Here is a 21,391-nt window from a genome sequence, read left to right as displayed (position 1 = left end):
GGGAAGGTAAACTAGATCTGAGAGACGCCCCACTTTAGCAGCTCAATATTGCAATGCAGTCTTTTGGATGTGCTGGGGAAAGTTGGCAGAGTGGTCTACGGTGGTAAAATGATTTAAACATGCCAGACTTTGTAATTTAAAAGGAGGAGGAAGCACATTTGACTACACTGGAATGGTTTGCCTAAAAGGCGCAGAACACGGAACTTCAGAGCCGAATAATGGATCATTTACCCCAGCAAAATCAGTTTGGAGCAGTCTACATCTAACTTTACCTTTTTGAAGACTGATGGAAGTTGACCACTGCCTCCAAAGCCAAGTACATTCATGGTAAGACATTATTATTGGGCTTCATATGTTGAATCGTTTGCACTCTTTCCAGTAGAAAATAAGTAAAAACAGTTTATATGACTGAAAAACTGGTGACCTCATGTGGGATTCGCCCATATTTTGGTATTTGCCAGTTCGCATCACTTGAAAGCAGAAGGTTAGACCAGCCTTTTTAACATCTATTATGTAAGCCTTTACTAAAATGGTGCTTTTTGTTTGTGTTTGACTAGTCCGAGGGATTTCGTTAAACCAATGAGTTTAGTCATGGGTGATCATGGATCCCAGTCCCATCCACGGAGCTCTGGTCTGAGGTAAGTTGAAATGTCATTTACCAGCTGTCATCTTTGTTTATTTCCTTCATAAGATTTAAGAGGATCACAAGTGTCCAGTCGCCCTTTTTACTTGACATTTTAGAAATTATATTCAGCATTCATCTTTAACTAAGAAAACCCTGAATGAAACTAACATTATTATTTGGAATATATAATCATCGAAAAGATAAACTATGAAAAATAGAAACACAGCCCTTGCTTTTAGCATTATGCACAAATATAATACCATCAAAATCAAGTTCTTCCTCCCATGACACCCTGTGCTGCTTACCACAATAATAGATAGCAGGCAACCAGCTGTTTAAAATAGGAGTCTGTTTAAAGTATGCATGTGTTTTCACCTTAATAATGCAAATTCTAAATAACATTCCTTTAATGCAGTACATCTTGGGGAAGTCACAGTTTTTGCAGACGTTTCAACCTTTGAACTTTCCTCATTTCCTGCTCTCAGGGTTTTACTGAGAAATTGCCTTGACCATATGTAGAGGTCATGGGAAGTATTTAGCAGACAAAACATTGTGCCTCTGTCTCTGTGATGAGCCTGATGATTGCTCTTCTTGTGGAAATCATGCGTTCCTTGGGCTTGAAACTGATATTCTATAAAACACCGATAGGTCATGTACAATTGTCAGGGAAAATCACGGTAAAAGGGCGCTGTGCGTTATGACATGATGGAAATCAGTTTTGGTTCAGGGAGATGATGTCAGCTGCTTATATGGAATCATTAAAAAAAGGGGGAGTGAGTTTCCAGAGCTCTTTCACAGAGTCACCACTCACTCCTTTGGCTGAGTTCTTGAGATTTAAATTAGAGGTGGGATGGAGAATTTGACATATATTTCTAATCCAGTATTCCCTGCTATGCAAAGTTTCCAGTCCCTGCCTTGCTGTCGTTTCCAGTTTGTAAAAATAGCATTGAGACAATCATATGAGGTTTACTAAAAAAAATGGTGTGACCTATAATCATATTTCATAAGCATTGTGTAATCTGGGAGCACAGCCACGCTCCCTGGCAGCAGAGAGCAGCAGACAACGTAAATCTCTCTGTGGTTTGACTGTGATTTGGAAAAGTACACCGCACTCTGCTATAAGGCGGGGTGTGGGAGGGGGACGCACATGTTCTCTGTCTTATTTGAAGCTTCTCATATTTGGAGCTAATAAACTTGCTGCCTCACACTTTTTTTTACAAATGCAGTCATTTGTGACAATTCCATGTGACCCCCCCCCCCCAAATCTACACTCCAAAATAGAATCTGCCAGAATCACTGTCATGGCTGTTCTCCATTCAAAGTTGACTGTACAAAATAAATGTGTATTTAACATTAGTTGGCATTAACAACATCAGAGAGCTTTTTTTTCTTGACTACTGTATGATCATTGGAAAAGTATTTAATTAAATTCAAAAATCAAACTAACATTCATTTAAATATAACCGGTGCATTTTCATATGAATTAATTCAAACTAACTGGGTGCTGCTTGGAGCTGGCCCTGCTAATTGGACACACCTTAAACCATGATCTCACATGGCTGGCTTTCCTTGGGGCAGAATGTGGAATTAGTTAAGGTATCGTGAATCCCCACAGCTGTTCTTGATATGCAGGCAGCCCAAGGGCACAGCTGCTCACATGAGTCTACAGCTGAAAATGATGGCTGGCGGAACGTAGACACTCTAAGCAAGTGGGCATGGAGAGTTGAAACATAGTGACCGCTTTTGTTGTGTCTTAAAGCTTCACAACAACATGTGTGATCAACTTTAAGACTTCCAGTCTGTCTATAAAAAAGACAAGACACACAAAGCTCAAGGTCTCCGAGAACACTGACGCATAACACAGTGTTTTCCACTCAAAACAATCCCCAAGAGACAACAAGGCTTTCTTCGTTCAGGGAAATGTATAATTTGGTCTACAGCGTGCTGCCCTCAGAAAGCCCACTCAGATCTTCTATACTCGAAAGGCAAGATAAAGGATGTCATTCAAAGATATCCCCCCACTAGATGTAATAAAGCAAGAGGAAAATCAGCATTATTTCCCTGCAAGCTTGTCCTGGCAATGAGCTAGTGTGCCTTTTTGTTTTATCTCTTGGATGCTTTCTGCCTCACAGGGCTAAAACAGACAGAATGGCAAACGTCCAGGGGACAGGGAATAATGGGCTGCCTTTGTGACCACTCTGAAGCCAACGCATTGACCATAAACACAAGTGAACCCTTCTCACTGGACAGTTATGACCATTATGAAACACAATTTGTTGGTTATTATTTAGCTTTTCATCTCTAAAGTAGACATCATTATGTACTTATATAATATTGACGTTGTGCACAGTAGTCCGTTTGAAGAGATTTGCTGCCTGACCTGGAGTCTTGGGCCCTCTTTGTTTCTGTTATACGCTCTTCCAGGGAATAACAGTCGGATGCCTCCCACTCTCGGCCTGTGTAACATTCAGAATGAGCTAACATGAAGCAGTCCTTTGTGAGCTCTCAATAGGAACTTTTACTTATCTCCAATAACATTTAAACGTTGTATTTGACAAAGGAACAACTAGATTTGATTTGCATGACCTTCATTATCAGTGTTTGTCTTGTGTACATGAGATATTAATCACGAAGGCCTGGCCAGTCATGAATGGCGTTGCTTGAGTTTACTACAGGTGTGTTTAACAAACTGTCTAGAACTTATCAAATGAGTGAGAAATCATAAATCCAAGCTTAAACCTATATATAGAGGTATAAAATGCTAATATAAAAATTGCACACCTTGAAGTGGTTCTCAAGTTGGCAATATAACTGTGCATATTTTTATACTGTTGTATCCACCCAGATATTTGTGGGTAGGGGTATGATAGCAGTTTCTGTGGTGCATTTTGCATGCGATCAGATTGGCAATGAACCGACATACTGAACCTCATCATTTCCTGACATACACTGCAGCAAGCTAATGGACCACGGCATGACACAAGCAAACATCATCCAGCTGTTACAGTGAGGATATTCAGACTAACATCAGTAAGTAAGCAGCAGAGCTACTTTCTATTAAAAATCCAGTCACTTTGTTTCTATTACAGCTGTTTTTCATTATGCCTCTCAGGGGCTGCTTTTTGTTCAAGTTGCAATTGAATGTCAGATAAAGATCATGCTATATACAGGGAACATTAGGACAAGTTAATATTGGCCGCTCAGTTATTCTCTAGGTGAAAGTTGGAGGAAAGATGCAAAAGTGACTCTTCTGACCATGACATTGAAACGTTGTGTCGTGCTTGCTTTGAGATTGCATGCGAGATAGGGTGTAACCCTACTAACATTCAAATGAAATGAAGTTGAGGTTATGTACAGCACTGAACCTTCTGTTTACACTATTAGCATTGCAATAGGAAACTGAATGTTTTTTTATGCAACATCACTGTATGCATACTGACATTATAAACCTCAGTTCATGTGATGAGCGAGAGAGGGAAAGCATGCTGCTGTGCCTTTTTGAAAGATGCCCCACTGCAGACAACGCTGCATTGTTCCACATGAAAGGATGCAGTGTGATAGTTATAATCATGGCTCAAGGGGGAGCGCTCTCTCCCAGCAAGTTATGGTGTTATTTCCTACATTTTGATCTTAAACAACAACTCCCTTTAGGTAAAGTCAGCAAAAGTTGTTTATTTTCTTTGCAGAAACAGGTTTTTTTTGGAGGGAAAATATTTGATCTGCTCTGAGATAAGGTGGGTGTGATGTACCGTAGCAGCCCCCAGTTCACTGAGCAGAATGACATCTGCTGTTTGGGATCATTGTATGAGGAACTGAGAGGTGATGTTTAATCTCAAATCTCATTACTTAAATGGCTGTCAGACCTTCTAGCTTACTCTAAGTCTGCTGTAGTATTATTCACTGTTCTACACGTAGTGCAAGAGTGAGCACCATGGGAGTCATAATACTAAGTGAAAATGAGGCGGATCATGACCGAAGGAGACTACACGCTGTATAGAAAAGCTAATAATGTCACAAGGTGGGGCCTTAAATATTTGTCAGAATTATACATGAGGATGACGCCCTTAGAGTTTGAGTGTTACCAGGCCTGTGCTGTGGGAACATTTGTTTTTTGTTTTTCCAACAATAACAAACGATACACATAGGAAGTGGGAAGTTCTCATAGGGTCTGTGTACTCTTTTTCTCCCTAATCTCCTTCCATCCTAGGAAGTAATGGCCTTTCCAGACCCTCTGTAAAAAGCTTGTGTTTACTGTGAGTGACCTCTCACCAAATTACCAGCTGTGGCTCTGGCTCTGTGTTTTGTCTTTCCTCAGGGACTCCACCCCCCCACCCCCCTTTCCTCCTTCTATAAGCCATGAGACTCCTTAACTCCACCCCTCTCCTTAACTCCGGCCTGCTCCTACACACTTACATCTCCCTTCACCTCCTTATCATCTGATGATGTTTCTGTGGGGGGTGTGGGGGGGATTTTTGTAAATTTGGCCGCACATTCTTAGTTGAGTGTGTAAGGCTAGTGATAACGCACTGGCAACGTGCACTTATTTCACAATGGAAAGTCAAATGTGTTACTTCCGTACCAGGGGTGTACGAACTTTGCTTGACTTGGTTTGGAAGCGTTTTCATTTTAATCTATTTTGAAGTGTTGATTCACTTAACAATGACAACATCAGAAAATAATTCTCTGGCTGGATGTGCTAAGTGCAAAGTGCTGACAGCCTCTTTTGACAGCTAACAATTGTACCCGAATGCTTTCACGACTATGTTGATGCAGTGTTGAATATTGTATAATTCACCTCTTTTCATGTTTATGTTTTTTACGTCAAAGCATGTTTTCTGAGTATTCAATAAAGGGTTTGACTGTGGGAGTTTAATGCCAGAGGAAACATTCAACACAATCCAAATGTTGGGCTCCTGAGGGTGTTACATAGAGCTACTGAATATAACTTGCTTCACGCCTTTGTGTGTCTTTAACGCTCTCCTAACAACTCTTCTAGCATAATTTACAGATGAGTCAGTTCTGAAAAAGTAAGGTGTGTTTTTGAAAAGTAAGGTGTGTTTTTGTAATGAAAAGCAAACACTGGAAAAGTACCTGATTAAATTAAAGAGTGGGGAGGATTCCAAGTTCCTTTAGTAGTTCTGACCCCTCTTGGTCTCTGATCACATGTTCACCATCAGGATTATACAATTCATGATTAAAACACATCATTATTTCCTCGATTCTTTATCTTAGCTTCTGTGCTAACAAAGTGAGCATATATGCTGCAGTGAGTTTCAGTGTTTCAGTGTACTGGCCCCACCCACAGGTTCATGTCTGCACAGGGAGGCAAAGCTGCTTACCTTTCCGCTCATGAGCGCGGGGGAGTGCCACTTACTCACTTTGAGCTTGCAGAGACGCAGCAAGAGGGTAGACAGGATTTAGATAGAGGGGACACATTTCTGATGTCACAGCTTGGGCGTGGCATTAAGGTGGGCCTTTTGATGTCATGCTAGTATAGTTTAGTCTGTCTGACTACTCCATGGGACATATACAGCGGGATGGAAATTATTTGAGCGGAGGTAACCTCAGGCAAGGAGGTAAGAGCGTGGAATGAAATGTTGGCACTCTGAGAGGAAAAGCAGGTCTGCAACACCTGCTCTCCCAATTTCTGGATCTTTCTCCTTGTAATGCATGTGGTGCTGTCAGCAGTGCTCTCCCTGACTCTCCCTCTCTAAAGGTGTTGGATAGGGCCTGGACATATTTTTGTGTTCTAAATATTTGTATTCAGAGATTAGCAGTCTATCTGTTTTGACTTGAAGTGAAGGGTGTGTTGGGCATGTTTGAGCCTGTGCATCTGACTGTACTGCTATAGTTTGTGTTCTGGTAATGTGGTTTGGTCATTGGAGCATTCAATTGGTGCTTTTGTTTCTTAAAATAACTGGGGTGTTGTCTGAAAGTGTGAATGAGCAGTAGAAGGGTGTCTATAAAAATGTTGTTTGTTTCTTTGTACATGAACCCACCATCCCCTAAGGGGCCATACTTCTACCCAGCAGCTGCAAACATACCACAGTAGGCCTTTTCGCTAATCCTCCACCTTCTTAGAACCTCAAAGGAAAGTACAATTTTAGCCAATGGTTGGGTTCAGTTTCATCTCCGAGCCTCTTCCACCTGCTCATTGCTGTATTTGATCCCGGATTTGCCTGAAGGGTTTTTAATTGATTTGGTTGGAAAAAATGCCATGGAAATGACTGACATTTTTCTTGGAAAAGTCATGCCGGCTGGAACAAAGTATTATGGAATGTGGGGAATTTGGATATTCCTTTGTTCAGCTGCTTGACTGCTGCTGATATTAAGATTGTTTTTTCTATTACTCTGTTACTCTATTACTCTAGGGCAGATCTGTATTTTCACTATTCTTCAAACGTCCTCTTCTGTGCCTCTCTCATTCCATCTTTTTTACACATAAGCACAAAAGTATTTAGAGTATTTTTACACGAGGAGCAGCATTTGGATATTGTACTAGTCTTAGTCTATCCTTTTCTTTTATCATCCGGAGGATTGTCAGTAATAGTTTTGCTTGAACATAATCAAGCAGATTCTACGTCTTTTCCCCCACTGTGTCAAGTTATCTTGCACATCTGTCTAAAGCATTTAACACATTCACATCAGAAATGAATTAAAGGCTGCTGTTAAACCAAGCCAGTTAATCCAACACCAAATCATCGCATGCAATAACTATTTTTCATGGTATTGGTTTCAGAGTCCATTTGTTTTTGCACTGCTGAACCTGACAAGATCCGTATAATCAAACAAAAACAAATGGCACAATGACAGGCCTGTTATTTCCTGGTAGTTGGTGATCACCTCTCTGAAGCATGTCCTCTGGTTTTGAATGGGCTTGTTTGTGAGTGTCAGACCTCCCAGGGAAGTCCTGTGAATGAGGCATCGGCGCAGTCAAGCTCCAACACGTCTCCCCTTATTCAGCAACACATCCTGGGCTTCTGAAAAAACACAGGCCTGGATGGCACAAACAAACCGGCCTGTGTGTCCGTGTCTGTCACCTGCTCGAGGTGTCTTGACAAAATCACTGATGACACAGCTGTATAAACTGGACTGACCCTAACCCTGAACGTGAGGCATGGCTAGTTTGCATTTCTTCCATACTAATTTATTGAAATATCACATGTTTTTTTTCTTTTGAAGAGCACATGAGTCAGGACAGCTGTATCATTTGAATCAACCAGGCTCAGTTTTACAGCATTTGTGAAATGTGTGGAAAAAGAAAAGTTTAGTAACAGTGTTTCGAAATGATTATAATCCCATTGCCAAATAAACAGCCTGTGCCTTGAAATCGGGACTTTGTACCCAGTAGAGGCCACATTGTGAATGCCTGTTTTAGCCAGTCTCTCTGTTGAAATATTAGCAGGGATTTCATAGTCATATTCAGTGTTTCCACACACCTACCATGTGTAATCTGTAAATGAATATTAATCAAACACTCCTTCCCTATCTTCGCTATACCTTTCTAAGTTAGGTTTGAGAAGGGTCACACTTCAAAACATCCACTGCTGATCCCTAATGTTGCCAATGGTACAATCACAGGGTTAGAGTAACATGCCATACTGTTTATGCCACACACAAAATGTATTCCATTGGCGAAAATGAATAATGGCAGCAAATGTCATGGCAACATGGCGTGAGTGAGTTTCCTAGTAACGAGGTTGATCTAGCTTAAAGCAGCATTCAGATTGACCATAAAACAGAAATCGTTGACAACACAGCGAGCATACTAAGAACACCAGCAACATATAGATAGTACTGTATATTTGCTCCAGGTGGTGCAAGTGGAGTCATTCATACAAGCACTTACACATAATTGTCAGTTTGGAAATGTAGACAATGACCGATGTTCATGCCAATTTTTTCAAAAACATATTTATTAACATACAGTACACACACACACAAATAGAATCAATCATACAAAGTGTGACTCTAATGAGAAAGATATTTTTGGAACACTTTTTTGAATTTTTGTAATTCAGTATAACTGCAATACTTTGAACACATTAATGATTGAAATGGAAAAGAGACACTTGGATTCAACAGATTGTAATACAAGCAAAGTGGCCGCCTGTAAACATCACTCTAGGAGTAATTATTGTTGTGTTCTTCAGGTAATCCAGAGGTGTCTTTACCAGAAGGGGACTTGGGAAATCCCTTTGTTGCACATGTGAGCTATTATTTTCTCAGACAAGAGACATACAGTCGCTACATGTGGCTGTGTAGTTACTGCACAATGATTTGAAGGAAATGACAGCAGCCAGATACAGGGCGTTTACTCTTAATTTCAGTCATCTGGATCTGTCAAATTGGAAAAACAACATTTTCAGTTATCAAAAAGATGCATTGAAACAGACACAGACAGCACTGAACATGGGTTTATCACAACCTTACCTTATATACTGTTATGACCGTTATGACTAATGTGCCTGCTTACAGTTGCAATGACAAATGTTAATTCCCTTATGCACTTTGAACTTCTGTTGGTCTCCAGAAGCCCTTTAGACAAATGCTCATTAGATGTTTGTCTGTCTGCACCAGCTGGTTGTGAACTTTGTCTGCTGTCTGATCTGGAGTGGATTTATTTTGCCTTGTTTGCTAAAACAGGCTGCCGTTGGAAACCAATTTGATGAAAGGGGAAAGAACAAACCATATAAATGTGTTGGTTTTACAAACAGAACAAGGACACTAAACCCTGTGTTTATAAGTAGGTGATAGTCTTGGTCTCTCTACCAAAGTCTTTCCCAATCATCCATTTGAAGAATGGGGATTTAACTATATGTCAAATCTTATACAATGCAGAACCTAAAACAGGACACCTCAGACAAAGTTGTTGTTGGCAGTTTAACCTATGTTGTAAGTTACTGCAATAGGGACTTGCTAAATATTGAACCACAAGTAACCATGGCAACAATAATACTTAAATTGCAAACCTATGATGTGAGACTAAATGTTCAAGGTTAGCAAACTTGCTTATCAAGGACTCTCCTGTCAGATTTCACCATGGTTGTGCATGCAAATAAATAACATACACTTGCAAAAGATTGTTAGTTCACTTTGATATCTTTTGGCCTCAAACGGTAATAACGTGATGCTTCCTGCTAAAGAAGTTTCCAGGAAACAACATGAACATCTCCTAAGTCTTTCTAACATGTTCTAAGCTATATGGGTACAACCCTTTTCATTACATTGCTAGTTTGAAACGATCTAAGACCTAATAAAATATTAAGGAGGGATTTGAAAACAAACCAATGGGTAACATATCAGATCTTGGAATACAGTAGCTGGCATGACCAAATCCAGGGGTCCCCTGGAGAGAGGTCTGCAGTTGGACCGTTAACAAAGTTGTTACTTTCAAAAACACCAGAGCAGAGTCAACAAAATGTGCATTCAGGATTTTATTTGGGATTGTTCATTATTGACTGTGCTAGATTTTGTGATCTTATCATCCTGGCTGAACTGTTTGCTTAAAGATGAACAGATAAACAGTCCGTCTGTGTTGTGTCCTGTGTTTTTGTGCTGCTTCAGGTCCTAATTTTCTCCAATGATTGTACTGCCTGTGTGTTTGTCTGACCTTTAGTGTATCAGTACATATTCCTCAGACACATCATTGGATTTCAAAGCCTGACATGTAGTTGGTTCAACAAAGGCAGACACCAAAGCGTGACAAAAATAATTCCGACATTGTGGCTGTGTCTGAAATCATTAAACTTGTTCAACATTCACGAGAAAGCCATGTGATGTATTATTGTCAGTTGTTAGAAAACAACACTGGTTATATCAGGACATTAATGGTGGATGTTAGTGATAGTGAATCATTTATTATTTTTTACATTGCTATGTGGCACATTGTGGCATATTTAGCCATTTCAAACACATCAGGTCTTAGCTGGCAGTAGCAATAGCATGCTAACACATTAGCTAGTTTTGTTGATGCAGCCGACTTGCACACACTTGGTTTGTGTTAACTTTTCCTTTTAAACGTGTAGTCTGCATTGTAATCCTCACTTAATAGATGTTTAACAGCAGTAACCACTGAATGATAAAATGTGTGGGCCTGTGTGTTTTCATTTACATGTATGTCATGGTCTTAGTATTTAAGGACAGCAGCCCCCATAGCAAGACTAACAATCCTTTGCTAGACGTGCCTCAGTGGAGCCTGTGACCTTGCATTGCTCGGATTCCTCTGTTTGAATAAGCAGTGCCCCCACCAGAGACTTTACAGGCTATAATTCAAGGCATTGGGTCTGCAAATGCCTGTTTTATCTATGTGCTGACTGAATGATGTGACACTTGAATGTCTCTGAGGTTATTGATTCCTTGGCCCTCTGAACAACTTGATAACATTGCAGTACCACAGTGTGACCTTTGTGTGACTTTATGTGATTGTGTGTTTATCATACCATCTATAGCTTTTAATTTTAAGCGAATAATAACGCCAAATATCATGTGTTAAAACCATGGACTGAATATAATGAATGGACATTTGTTTGTCATGTTGGCCATTGTCTTCTTTGTTTTAGGGGGAAAAAGTGGTACGAAGGGTTGAAGAGTAGTACAATCTAATGCTTCAAAAGACATTTTAGGAAAAACATTTTTAAGAATGACCTTTCTGAACTGAAAACACAAGTGTGAAGGTGTTCACGGACAACACCCAAACCGGAATAACAGAGACCTGTCAATCCCAAGGTAGCCCCACCCTAAAGCATACTCTTCTTTGTTATGTATTTTACTTTATATGGAAGCATACATTACAAAATTACCATTATGCTGTATTGAGATTCATACAGAAAATGAGAACTATTTTTTCATAGGTAACAAATGAGAAGACACTTCCGCATTGGCTTCCCTTATATAGCCATGGATGTTCCTGGATGTTTAAAAACCATGTTATAATGACCCGGTTTAAGTCACACATTTTTTTGTTTACAGACAGCAGGTTTTCATTGTTCACAACCTCTAGGGGAGCATTAGAAGAATGGTGTTATTATCTGAAATACGTCATAGAATTACTATGTGTGACTCTCCAACAGATGGCCAGCTGACAACAAATCTTGTGATGAATGAAAATAGTTGTACGGTGAAATATATTGGCCTGTGCCTTACTGGGTCACATGACTGCCCTCACCTACACTGTATTGATGTATTTTCCATAATGTTAAACAAAGACAAACACTCAAAAATGCCCTTCAAAACAGAAATGTGTTTGTCAGAGTCACAATTTAAAAAAGAATACTAGCAAACCAAGTGATGTTCACTAGTGCATTGGGTGTTGCCCCTTTTCACAAAACACCAAACACTACACTTTAAATGTTATTAAACCACAACATTCACTATAAAACACATTTTTTATAGTTACAGAAACTGTGGTCTCCATCTTGCGTCTTATTATCTCTCACATGTCTGTCCGTTCACAGCCATTTCTTCAGGCTCAATGAGTAAATCTGTCCACTTGGTTGTCTTGTGACTTGTTTGCAAAGTGGACTTGAGCTCTTTTATGTAATAGCCTCACTGCTTTTTAAAACCTGAGGAAGAAAGGATTCCTTTCATGCTGTCTGCTGCACTTTGATTTTCACACAGATTGTGTGGGATAGCAGAAACAGTTTTAATGACTTAAGAAATGCACACAAATGCATGTAAGTGGAGAACCATTCCCAGTCATCTCTAAAGTACTAACATGTTTGTCCTGTGTTAAAGCAAAGCAGACTTTTCACAAATGCTAAAGCTACTCTGAAAATAATGTATCTTTTAACTACAGGGTGTCGACCAAGAGCAGAGCACCATCCCCCCCAGGACTAAAGAAGCTGGATTCCCCAGGTTATTCCCAGTGGTACCCAGGAAACCTTCATTTAGCCATGGACCAGAACCTCATTGATAAAGACCTCTCTCTGGTCGTGGTTCTGCCTGACGGAGTGGAAGAAGTGACCACAGTGCATGGAAGGTAAAGTTGGAGCACTGCAATCCAATTTTAAGTTGGAGCATTGTGTTTTTGTTCATACTGATCATTGTAATTCTACATTTAAACATTACATTATGATGTCACTTCAAGTCAAACAGTGCAGTTCCAGTCAGACTGAGTCAGATAGGTGGAGTAGCTGAGAGGTTTTAGTTCATATTTGTTCTAGGCAATTTGTACTTGCGTTATTTTCTTCTCTCAACAAATGATACGAGCAAGAATTAAAGAGCGTTTGCATCTCAAACTCAGAAGATTATCTCATGATTGCATGCTATGGCGCAATAAGGACACAGATAATACTCTTGAAATCATCAGCTCGGTCTGCAACACCTACATATTGATCTGTATCAACATACCTCTATGTCAATCTGTCCTTCAATTACGCTACTCACTCACACAGCTCATACTTTCCATTAACAGAGTTTACTTTAGATATCATCATTATATTCTTTCTCTAAACCCTTTCTAAGTGCATACACAGCAGAGTTAACGCTTTATTTGGAGGATAATGGCATTGTACTGATAAAATGTATTATCAGCGTTACAAAAGCCCCATGCTACTTTCTTGCTACTGTAATTTACTGTAAGTTAGTTTTTATTGTTTCCACACGTTCTAACATCTTTTTAAATTCAAAATGTTTAATCATTGGAATATTATTGTTTGGAAAAAAAGGGAATTCATTTATTAAAACTGTCAAATAAACACATTTTTCCTTTTGTTTTAAAACTCATCATAATGTTGTATTTTGCATTGTCTCCCCTCTCATGCTGTACAAATGATTTGTTTTTGTTTTGTCGTGTCCTTCATGTCTTTCAGCAAACCTATAATGGATCTTTTAGTGACGCTTTGTGCAAAGTACCACCTGAACCCATCAAGCCACACCTTAGAACTGGTCACCGCCAAGAAGAACAACACCAAACTCAAGCCAAATGCTCTCGTAGGAACCTTGGATGCAGAGAAGATCATACTTAAGCCTAAAGGGGTGGATAAAAACAAGAAGACCGGTCCTCAGATGCCTGAGGTACGCTCAACGCATGAGACAATGCATGATTTTCATGTTGAGTACGTTTTTATCAAATAAGGTGGTATGTTTTGTATTCTTTAGGCAACTGTTCGGATGGTGATAAACTACAAAAAGACCCAGAAGACTATACTACGAGTCAGTCCTCGAGTTCCCCTGTTTGAACACTTACCAGCAATCTGTGAGAAATGTGAATTTGACATGGGAACTACAGTTCTGTTGAGAGATGGCCAATCACTGGCCCCTTTGGACTTGTCCAACTCTCTTAATGATTATGCAATAAGGGAGGTTTATGCAAGAGACATGAGTGGTAAGTACTGATTTAAAAAAAAATCACTTCTTGCTTCATATGGAACGATATTTTATTGTACTAATCATTCACTTCATCAGCTCACTTTTTGCATGTTGTTGTTGTTGTTTATATCGCTTATAAATCGTATGCTTGTTGGCCCTGCAGGACAACCTGTTTCTCCTGTGTGTCCAGCCTCACCCGTGCATGCAGGTATTAGTTTGTAAACTGTATGACTGCTTTATCAGAGCAGTCATAATTCTGACCAATGTTATCTGTCAACTGTTTTTTGCAGTCACGCCGGGCAAAGACAAAGATCAAAAAGAGAAAGAAAATAAAGGCCTCTTTAGCAAATTTAGAAAAAGCAAGAAAAAATCTGACCAGGTAATGCAGCTTCTTCTTTCATGTACTGATTATGCAAATATACAGATGTATCAGAGTAACTTCAAATGTTCAGAGGGAGGTTTGTTTACTTTGGCTCGCCATTGGTTGACGTGCACAATGTTGTTTGGGAACAGGCCTCTTATCATGTTCTGATTGGGTGTTTGTTCTTTAAAGGCAACGACAGCCAGTGCTCCAGCTTCTCCTGTGCTTGTGATCAAGTCTCGACCTCTCAGCATGGCCTTACCTAGCTCCAATTCGTCCTTATATAGCTCCACTACGCTACCTACAGATGTGCCAAAGAAGAGACGTGCCCCCCAACCCCCACTTCTGGTGTCTCAGAGCTGCCCGTCCGATTTCAGCATTCGCCGGAGACTCAACTCTGAACCTATTTGCCAGGTGGACGGTGACCCGGTGAGTGAATATTTAGAAATGTCAGCATAGCCCTGAACAATTATGTGAATGACAGCCATTTCATTTTTTTTCTGGTGCATTGGTTATAATAATTGAATCTTGTTGTGTACCATAGATGTCTGGCTTAAGCCGTGGCTCCTCGGCAGAGTCGTCGCTTAAGAGAACCAAACGCAAAGCTCCTCCGCCCCCCAAGTCCCCTAGCGCTGCTGTCCAAGAAAAACTTCCTCTGGATGAAACTTTGCAAGGTTAGTCTTCGATTACATTTGTGTATTTGTTTAATTGTTTAATCACTGAGTTGAATATTGCCTGTCCTTTTCATCAATGATTTTGTCATGTGTACTTTGGCCTCCAGGACAGGTATTTTAAAATACTGTAGCCTGAGTCTACAGTTTCTCTTATATGACTATTGTGCCTCCTAGTGGTCATTATTAAACAGTGGCTTATTTAAAAAACGTTCTTCAGCCCTGTTGTCAATCTTAGTAGGTTTTAAACTAAAGATTCTGCTTCATTTGTTTGTTTTGGGCTTCATCTAAGAAGTTATGCTGCACTTGTTTTGCTTGCAAGTACTGTACTGCCTTTGTTGACTTTCATTGTATTGGCTCTTGAAATTTGTCTGCTTTCTAGAGTCTACTCTATAGAAACCTATAAACTCAAGGAATACTTTTATAGTATGATCACTCCTCTTTTTCTAAGTTATTTTACTTTAGAACTCCAGTTGAATATCCAGGTACCCTTGGAATATTGTTGTAAACATCAAAACCATAAACAAATGTGTGTTGAGAAAACAGTCATTTTTTCTACATTCATTATTGTAAGTTTTTAATTCCCTGGTATTTTCCTTTGTTGAGTATAATTAACTTGCTTTGAAATACTTTCCTGTGATTGTGTAGACAAATCTTCCCATCACTGTATTGTCCTGTGAGGGAAGCTCCACCCGTCCTGTATACAAAGCAATTTCAACCAAAAACAAAGAATATTTCCCAAAAATAAACTGAAAGCAATTCATTTTGGCTTGCATAACAAAAACTACAGAACTAAATTCACTTCAATCCATCAACTGTGATTGATCATTGTATATACGCTTGTCCTGTATATTCCACACCCTTTAAGCATGGTTGTATTTCTTGCCTAGTGCTTTGAACCACTGTATCTTTCTTTTTTTATTTACTCCTTTGTAACTGTGTTTCCCTTGACTAGTGCATATATCCCAGAACTCATTATAAGAAGGTTTAATCACTGACTTATGACTGTTATTGACACACACAATTGCTTACCTGTCGTTATTCTCATATTTAAAACTTTCAATTAGATTAGATAAGATTAGAAGCATTTATCGTCATTATACATGGAGAATGAAAAGAGAAAAAATACTCATTTTTAAGGTGCTATCAAAACATTCAGAATAGACAAAAGACTCAAGTTCACAGAGAAACATCACTTCCTCTGCTGTTTCCTAAGCAGCCCAGTGCCTCTCAGTAGATAAATAGATCAGATGCTGAGAACAGTGTGAAGCTGCAGTTTTGTTTAAGTAGCCTTGAAATTCCTTTTGCTTTCTGGTCCTCTGTGATGCACTTCCTTACAGCGCTAAGTTAAGAACTACACAAGGGAGACTGTGATGTAAAAGATAGTTTTTTGGAACTCATTTACCAAAACAACCTTTTTTTTGGAAGGGTTTTACGACACATTTAAGAGACTATAAAATTGTGTGAAAGATTTTCCTACCATTTCCAAGTCTCATCAACAGTTGTTTATAAGTTACAGCCAACACATGCGCTTGAAATAATAGATTTCATGTAATGTTAACTGCTCCACTGATCACCTTTGCAACATTTGACTTAAATAATAATAGCTTGGATTTATATAGCGCCTTTCACGAGACCCAAGGTCGCTTTACAAAGAAGAACAGGGGCAAAACAAACATAACAAAAACAAAAGGCAGTAAGACAACCAGTCAGACAGACAAATAGATTAGGGGCCAAAGGCCTTAGTAAACAGATGGGTCTTGAGGGCCCTTTTGAAGGCGTCAAGCGTGGGGATGTTGCGGATCTCCGCGGGGAGAGCGTTCCAGAGGGTGGGGGCTGCCACACCGAAGGCTCTGTCCCCGAAGGTTCGCAGTTTGGTGCAGGGGGTGGTAAGCAGGCCAGAGTCTGAAGACCGTAGGTTCCGGGATGTGGCATGTGGGCGAAGGATGTCTGATAGGTACTGGGGGGCATGGGCATGGAGGGACTTGTAGGTAAATAGCAGGTATAGTAAATGTTAATGATTTTACATAACTATTTTATGTCTTTGTATCACAGGTGGGGTAGCTGCTAACACACTGGAGGAGATTATGGAGCAAGAGGAGACCACTGCCTCTGTAATGTCTGCAACTGCTAGTGATACCCAGGGAGAGGACAGCAGCCTCATCATGTCTGCTGACGCTTCACTGCATTCCCCGTCCCCAGATACTGAGAGACTGAGCACAATGTCCACGGAGGCAAATGGGGAAGATCAGTCTTGTGATCTATCCTCAGATGGCAAGTACGAACTCTAATATCACTTCTCCAACCTCGGCTTTGTTTTAGCATTAGCATCGGCAATACTTTTAATTCCTTCTCTTTGCTTTACTTTTACAGTCAACTGCAGAGTACAGTGAATGAGTCTGCCAGTGTGAGTGATGTGAGGACAACTGAAGGCACAGACCATTCTGAACTGGCAGATAATAGTGGGTTTGCCATTTTTTTATAGTGCTATTTTTTATATCTGTGCTGCAGATGCATTGCACCTACAGTACTTGTGTATTTCATGATTTTTGCCTTACTACACCAAAGTGAAGCAATTAAAGTCAACTCAACTGTCACATTACACATTTTCTGTTTTGTATAGATAATGGGCCATGTCCAGTTGAACATGTAAGCCAACAGGAGATCTGTGAAGTGTCTGCACCTCAAAGTGTCGAGATGGATTGTAGCACTTTACCCAGCAGCTTCCCTCCGCCTCCTGTGATGCAAGATGCAGAAGCACAGGCCTCTGTTGAGACAAACACTGAAACCCTCCGGGAGCAGGCTGACAGACCTGAGATCCCAGTGGCCACCAGCACATCGCGCCCCATTGCAGAGGATGCTCAAGCGCAAACAGATTTCACACCACTACCTGTGCCTCCACAACAACCCATGGATGAAATCCCTTCCTCAGCTAATTCGCCTGCCTTTGAAACCGCCAGTAAAAAAGATATAGCCACTGGAACGGAGGAACTGGACGAGCCTGATCTCAAAGATTCTTTACCCCACACCTCAGAGACCTCATCGTGCCAAGATTCAACCCCAAGTGCTCCCGCCGCAACAAGGGCAACATCTATTTATGCCACAAACTCTGAGCCGAAGCCCAAGCCTTCCAATGAGCTGACAAGAGATTACATCCCCAAGATGGGGATGACGACTTACACTATCGTGCCTCAGAAATCTCTGGACAAACTGAGATATTTTGAAGTTGCACTGACACTGGAGGCTCCTCCTGATGCTCCTGAAGAGAGACTCGATATTGGTGCTCTTCAGTTGGAAGAGATCACAGCGGCGGAGGATCAAACCGAGGACTCAAAGGAAACAAGTGAGCTGCACTCTACTATACCCAGGGAAGACTTAATGACTAGCACTACTACTACTACTACTACTACTACTACTACTGCTACTGCTACTGCTACAGAAGACACTGTTATTGGAAGTATACCTGATTCAATTCATTCCTCACCTCCAACAAGTTTACCTATAGCAGATGAAAACATCTCATCCTCGGCTAATGTGGCATCTGAAGCATGTTCACCAGCTGAGGTCAAGGAGATGAAAATTCCTCCCGCAACTAAACCTAAGCCTGGTTCTTTCCGCTTGGCACAGCACAAAAAAACACCTGGGTATTATGTCACCTCAGCAGCAGAAAAGAAACTTAATGCCAGTCCTGGCATCCAGAGGGAGGTTCAAGGAAGCGCAGAGAGAGCAAAGTTACCACCTCCTCCTCTTCCTCCTCCCTTGCAGTGTCAAGAGGAGACAACAGGAGGCGCTAATGTTGAGCTGAGCCCTAAGGGGGACGACAAGAATGTTGCCTTCATGCGAATGACTAGGCAAAGTAGTTTGCCATTTAAAGAACCAACTACAGGGTTAAGCTTGGAAAAATTAAGGAGCTTTGCAGCCGCTAGGCCTTATTCTCCTGCGACCCCATCCCGCTTCGCCCAGGCCGTGTCCTCTGCTGTAAAAAGGAGCCATTCCTTATCCCATGGGCCAAAGTCGCCTCAGTCCCCTGTTTCACCGTCCTTCTCCCCAATCCGAAATCGCTCATCATTCATAGAATCCGAAGGATTATCTGAGATTAAGGTGAGTTTTGATAGCATAAACTTACATTTTAAAAATCTAAATAAAGATGAAAGAAGCAAAGGACTACTTTCTAACCATGAGTTCAGAACAGCTGCAGAGCATTTTGCCTCATAAACTGATAATGCTCTGGTAGAAGGGCACTTTCCACTGCTCAGCAATGCACTTATTGATTTTACCTTGAAGGAGTTAGAAGTGAACCAGAGTGTTATCCTACAACTGCTTTAGTTAGTTTGAAACTACAAACAATTGTGCTTCCTTTCAATGTTGTATCAGCCATTTACACTGATCAAAGGTATGTCATTGACTTTCATGGACATATTAAATATATTCAAGGACTAAACAAGGGGCTCAATCCACTGATTCAGTTAATTTGAATTAATTTAGCAGAATATTCCATGCAGAAGAAATTGAATGATGAAGGCTTTATACGCCATAACCCATTGCTATCTGAGCTTTATGGGTGGCAGATGTGATTAGATTGTAATCCAATGAATTTTAGCACACAATTCGATTTTCTGTGTCTATCATGCCTGGAATGTGTTGTACAGTAATGATAGAGACATAAAGACAAGATAGACAAATAGCCATTAGTAATTAATGATAGAGCAACATGCATTTCTGCTCTGATGAGGTACTCCTCCTTTCACTGGAGGCATCATGGTCATTTATGCTTGTTGTGCAGGGAAATCTTATTACTGCATTTACTTTTGTTGGACTGAATAAAGTTGTTTTATAGGCTTGTAAAAAAACCTGTAAAAATATAATGCAGTCTATGTTTCATCTTTACATTGTCTGGAAGACCGTCTTAATGATGGCATAAATTGTGTCCCTTTTTTAACATCACAGGATGGTGAAAAAGGAGACGTGGAAGGCGACAAAGACTCCCCTCTGCAGGTTGCAGAGGGTGAACCGACATCTTTTGGTGGGGTTGTTCAAATGGAAGGAGAGAGTAATCCATAGCAGTGCCTTCATTCTTTTGACAATACATCATCTACTGTAAGCAAATTCTAACAGTCATTATAATATGATATTCAAATGTTTCCACAACACATGCCTGAACCATTCTTTTCTTCCAGGAGGAGCTTTCCTGAACCCTTTAATGGCCCAGAAGTGGCCCGAACTGTCTGTTTTACCTCTTTTGGCAGTCTCCAGCAGTGTACATAAAATTATGTATTTTGATAATTAATAATTACTGTATCTGTTTTCTTTCTCTCACATGTCATTAAGTAATTTCCCTGGCGCTGGCCTGATATTGTAAAGCTTCTCTTTTATTTTGTGTGATGACTATCGCATTTAATGCATTACTGTAGTGAGTAAATAAGAACGTTAAATGAAACCAATTCTATAAATTATTAAAAACACGTATTATCTAAATAATACTGGATGTGTAGGACAGACGAGGTTTTTCCTATGGTACTTAAATGCTCCTTATAGTATAACACACATATATATTTAAGTATTGCAGAGTTTTGATTAAACTATTTTCATTTAAATACACAGAGGTTGTTTGTGTCAAGCTGTGTTGTTATGAATAAAGCTTCTATCATTTGTGTTGCCTTCAGTGACTGCGTAAATTATGTGTTTTGTTTGTTTGTTTTTTGTTGCATATAAACTGCTGAACTCACCTCCCGTTGAATAGCCTACGGTCTGTTATCCACAACAGGTAAAACGTGCTCAGTGTGTGACGTCCTGCAGGGCACGTTACAGTAGAGCACCTGGGATACATGTGTGATATTCATTCCCCACGGGAGCAGCGATATGAAGACCAGCTTTCAAGATTTAAACTGGAGAAAGAGGCTCCAGGTAAGTTCAGCTGTAAAAAGAATAGAGGAATATTTTTATCGGTTTGAGCTGGCGTAGGAAGCAGCAGTATAGCCTCACTGCTACGGATTCGATGCTCACTGTGCATTGTTATGCTTTGTGGTTGAATTGCAGGTTCTTTATTCATAATAAAAACAGTCATTTACTATGGAGAATTCTCGCAATATTTTACGTTAACTTACAGCCCAGAAGTCGTTAATGTTTTCGAAAATAGTTAGACGTCGAGACGGAAGCTTCTAATGACTTTTCTAATGTTAGTAGCCTACTACAAACTTTACAGTTACACTTCACATCGAGGTCGTGCTTTCTCCCACCTAAATAAAAAGATACCAGTTTGCAGTCCTCGAATAACATACTGTTATCGACGCATTTAGGTTTAAAAACAAACAGTAATTGCTGACATCGTCCAACTGTTCTCTATTATTCCTAATAAATACCATGACATCATAGCCTACTGTATATCTCACCATACCACTGTCAACCAGTGTTGAATTCGACACC

General features: G+C 40.2%; 1 protein-coding gene across 5 annotated transcripts; it reads left to right on the top strand.

The window, feature by feature from the left end:
* Positions 1-33: 33 nt before the first annotated feature.
* Positions 34-20,646, top strand: cobll1b (cordon-bleu WH2 repeat protein-like 1b). 5 transcript variants are annotated; one of them, XM_034204026.1, is made up of 14 exons: positions 34-327; positions 558-638; positions 12,423-12,605; positions 13,438-13,642; positions 13,727-13,952; positions 14,100-14,144; positions 14,227-14,315; positions 14,490-14,726; positions 14,842-14,971; positions 17,024-17,246; positions 17,342-17,430; positions 17,592-19,069; positions 19,916-20,065; positions 20,146-20,646. In XM_034204026.1, the coding sequence occupies exons 1-13, from the start codon at positions 287-289 to the stop codon at positions 20,027-20,029; spliced, it is 3,141 nt and encodes a 1,046-aa protein (XP_034059917.1). In that variant the 5' UTR covers positions 34-286; the 3' UTR covers positions 20,030-20,065; positions 20,146-20,646. The 5 variants fall into 5 exon arrangements, with proteins under 5 accessions (XP_034059917.1, XP_034059918.1, XP_034059920.1 ...); XM_034204027.1 differs by lacking the exon at positions 14,100-14,144; XM_034204029.1 differs by lacking the exons at positions 34-327; positions 558-638 and adding an exon at positions 5,962-6,201.
* Positions 20,647-21,391: the final 745 nt, after the last annotated feature.

The sequence above is a fragment of the Gymnodraco acuticeps genome, unplaced genomic scaffold (genome assembly GCF_902827175.1).
Source record: "Gymnodraco acuticeps unplaced genomic scaffold, fGymAcu1.1, whole genome shotgun sequence".
Taxonomy (NCBI): Eukaryota; Metazoa; Chordata; class Actinopteri; order Perciformes; family Bathydraconidae; genus Gymnodraco; species Gymnodraco acuticeps.
Note: the sequence above shows the minus strand (reverse complement) of the source record. Positions and strands in the feature narration are given on the sequence as shown.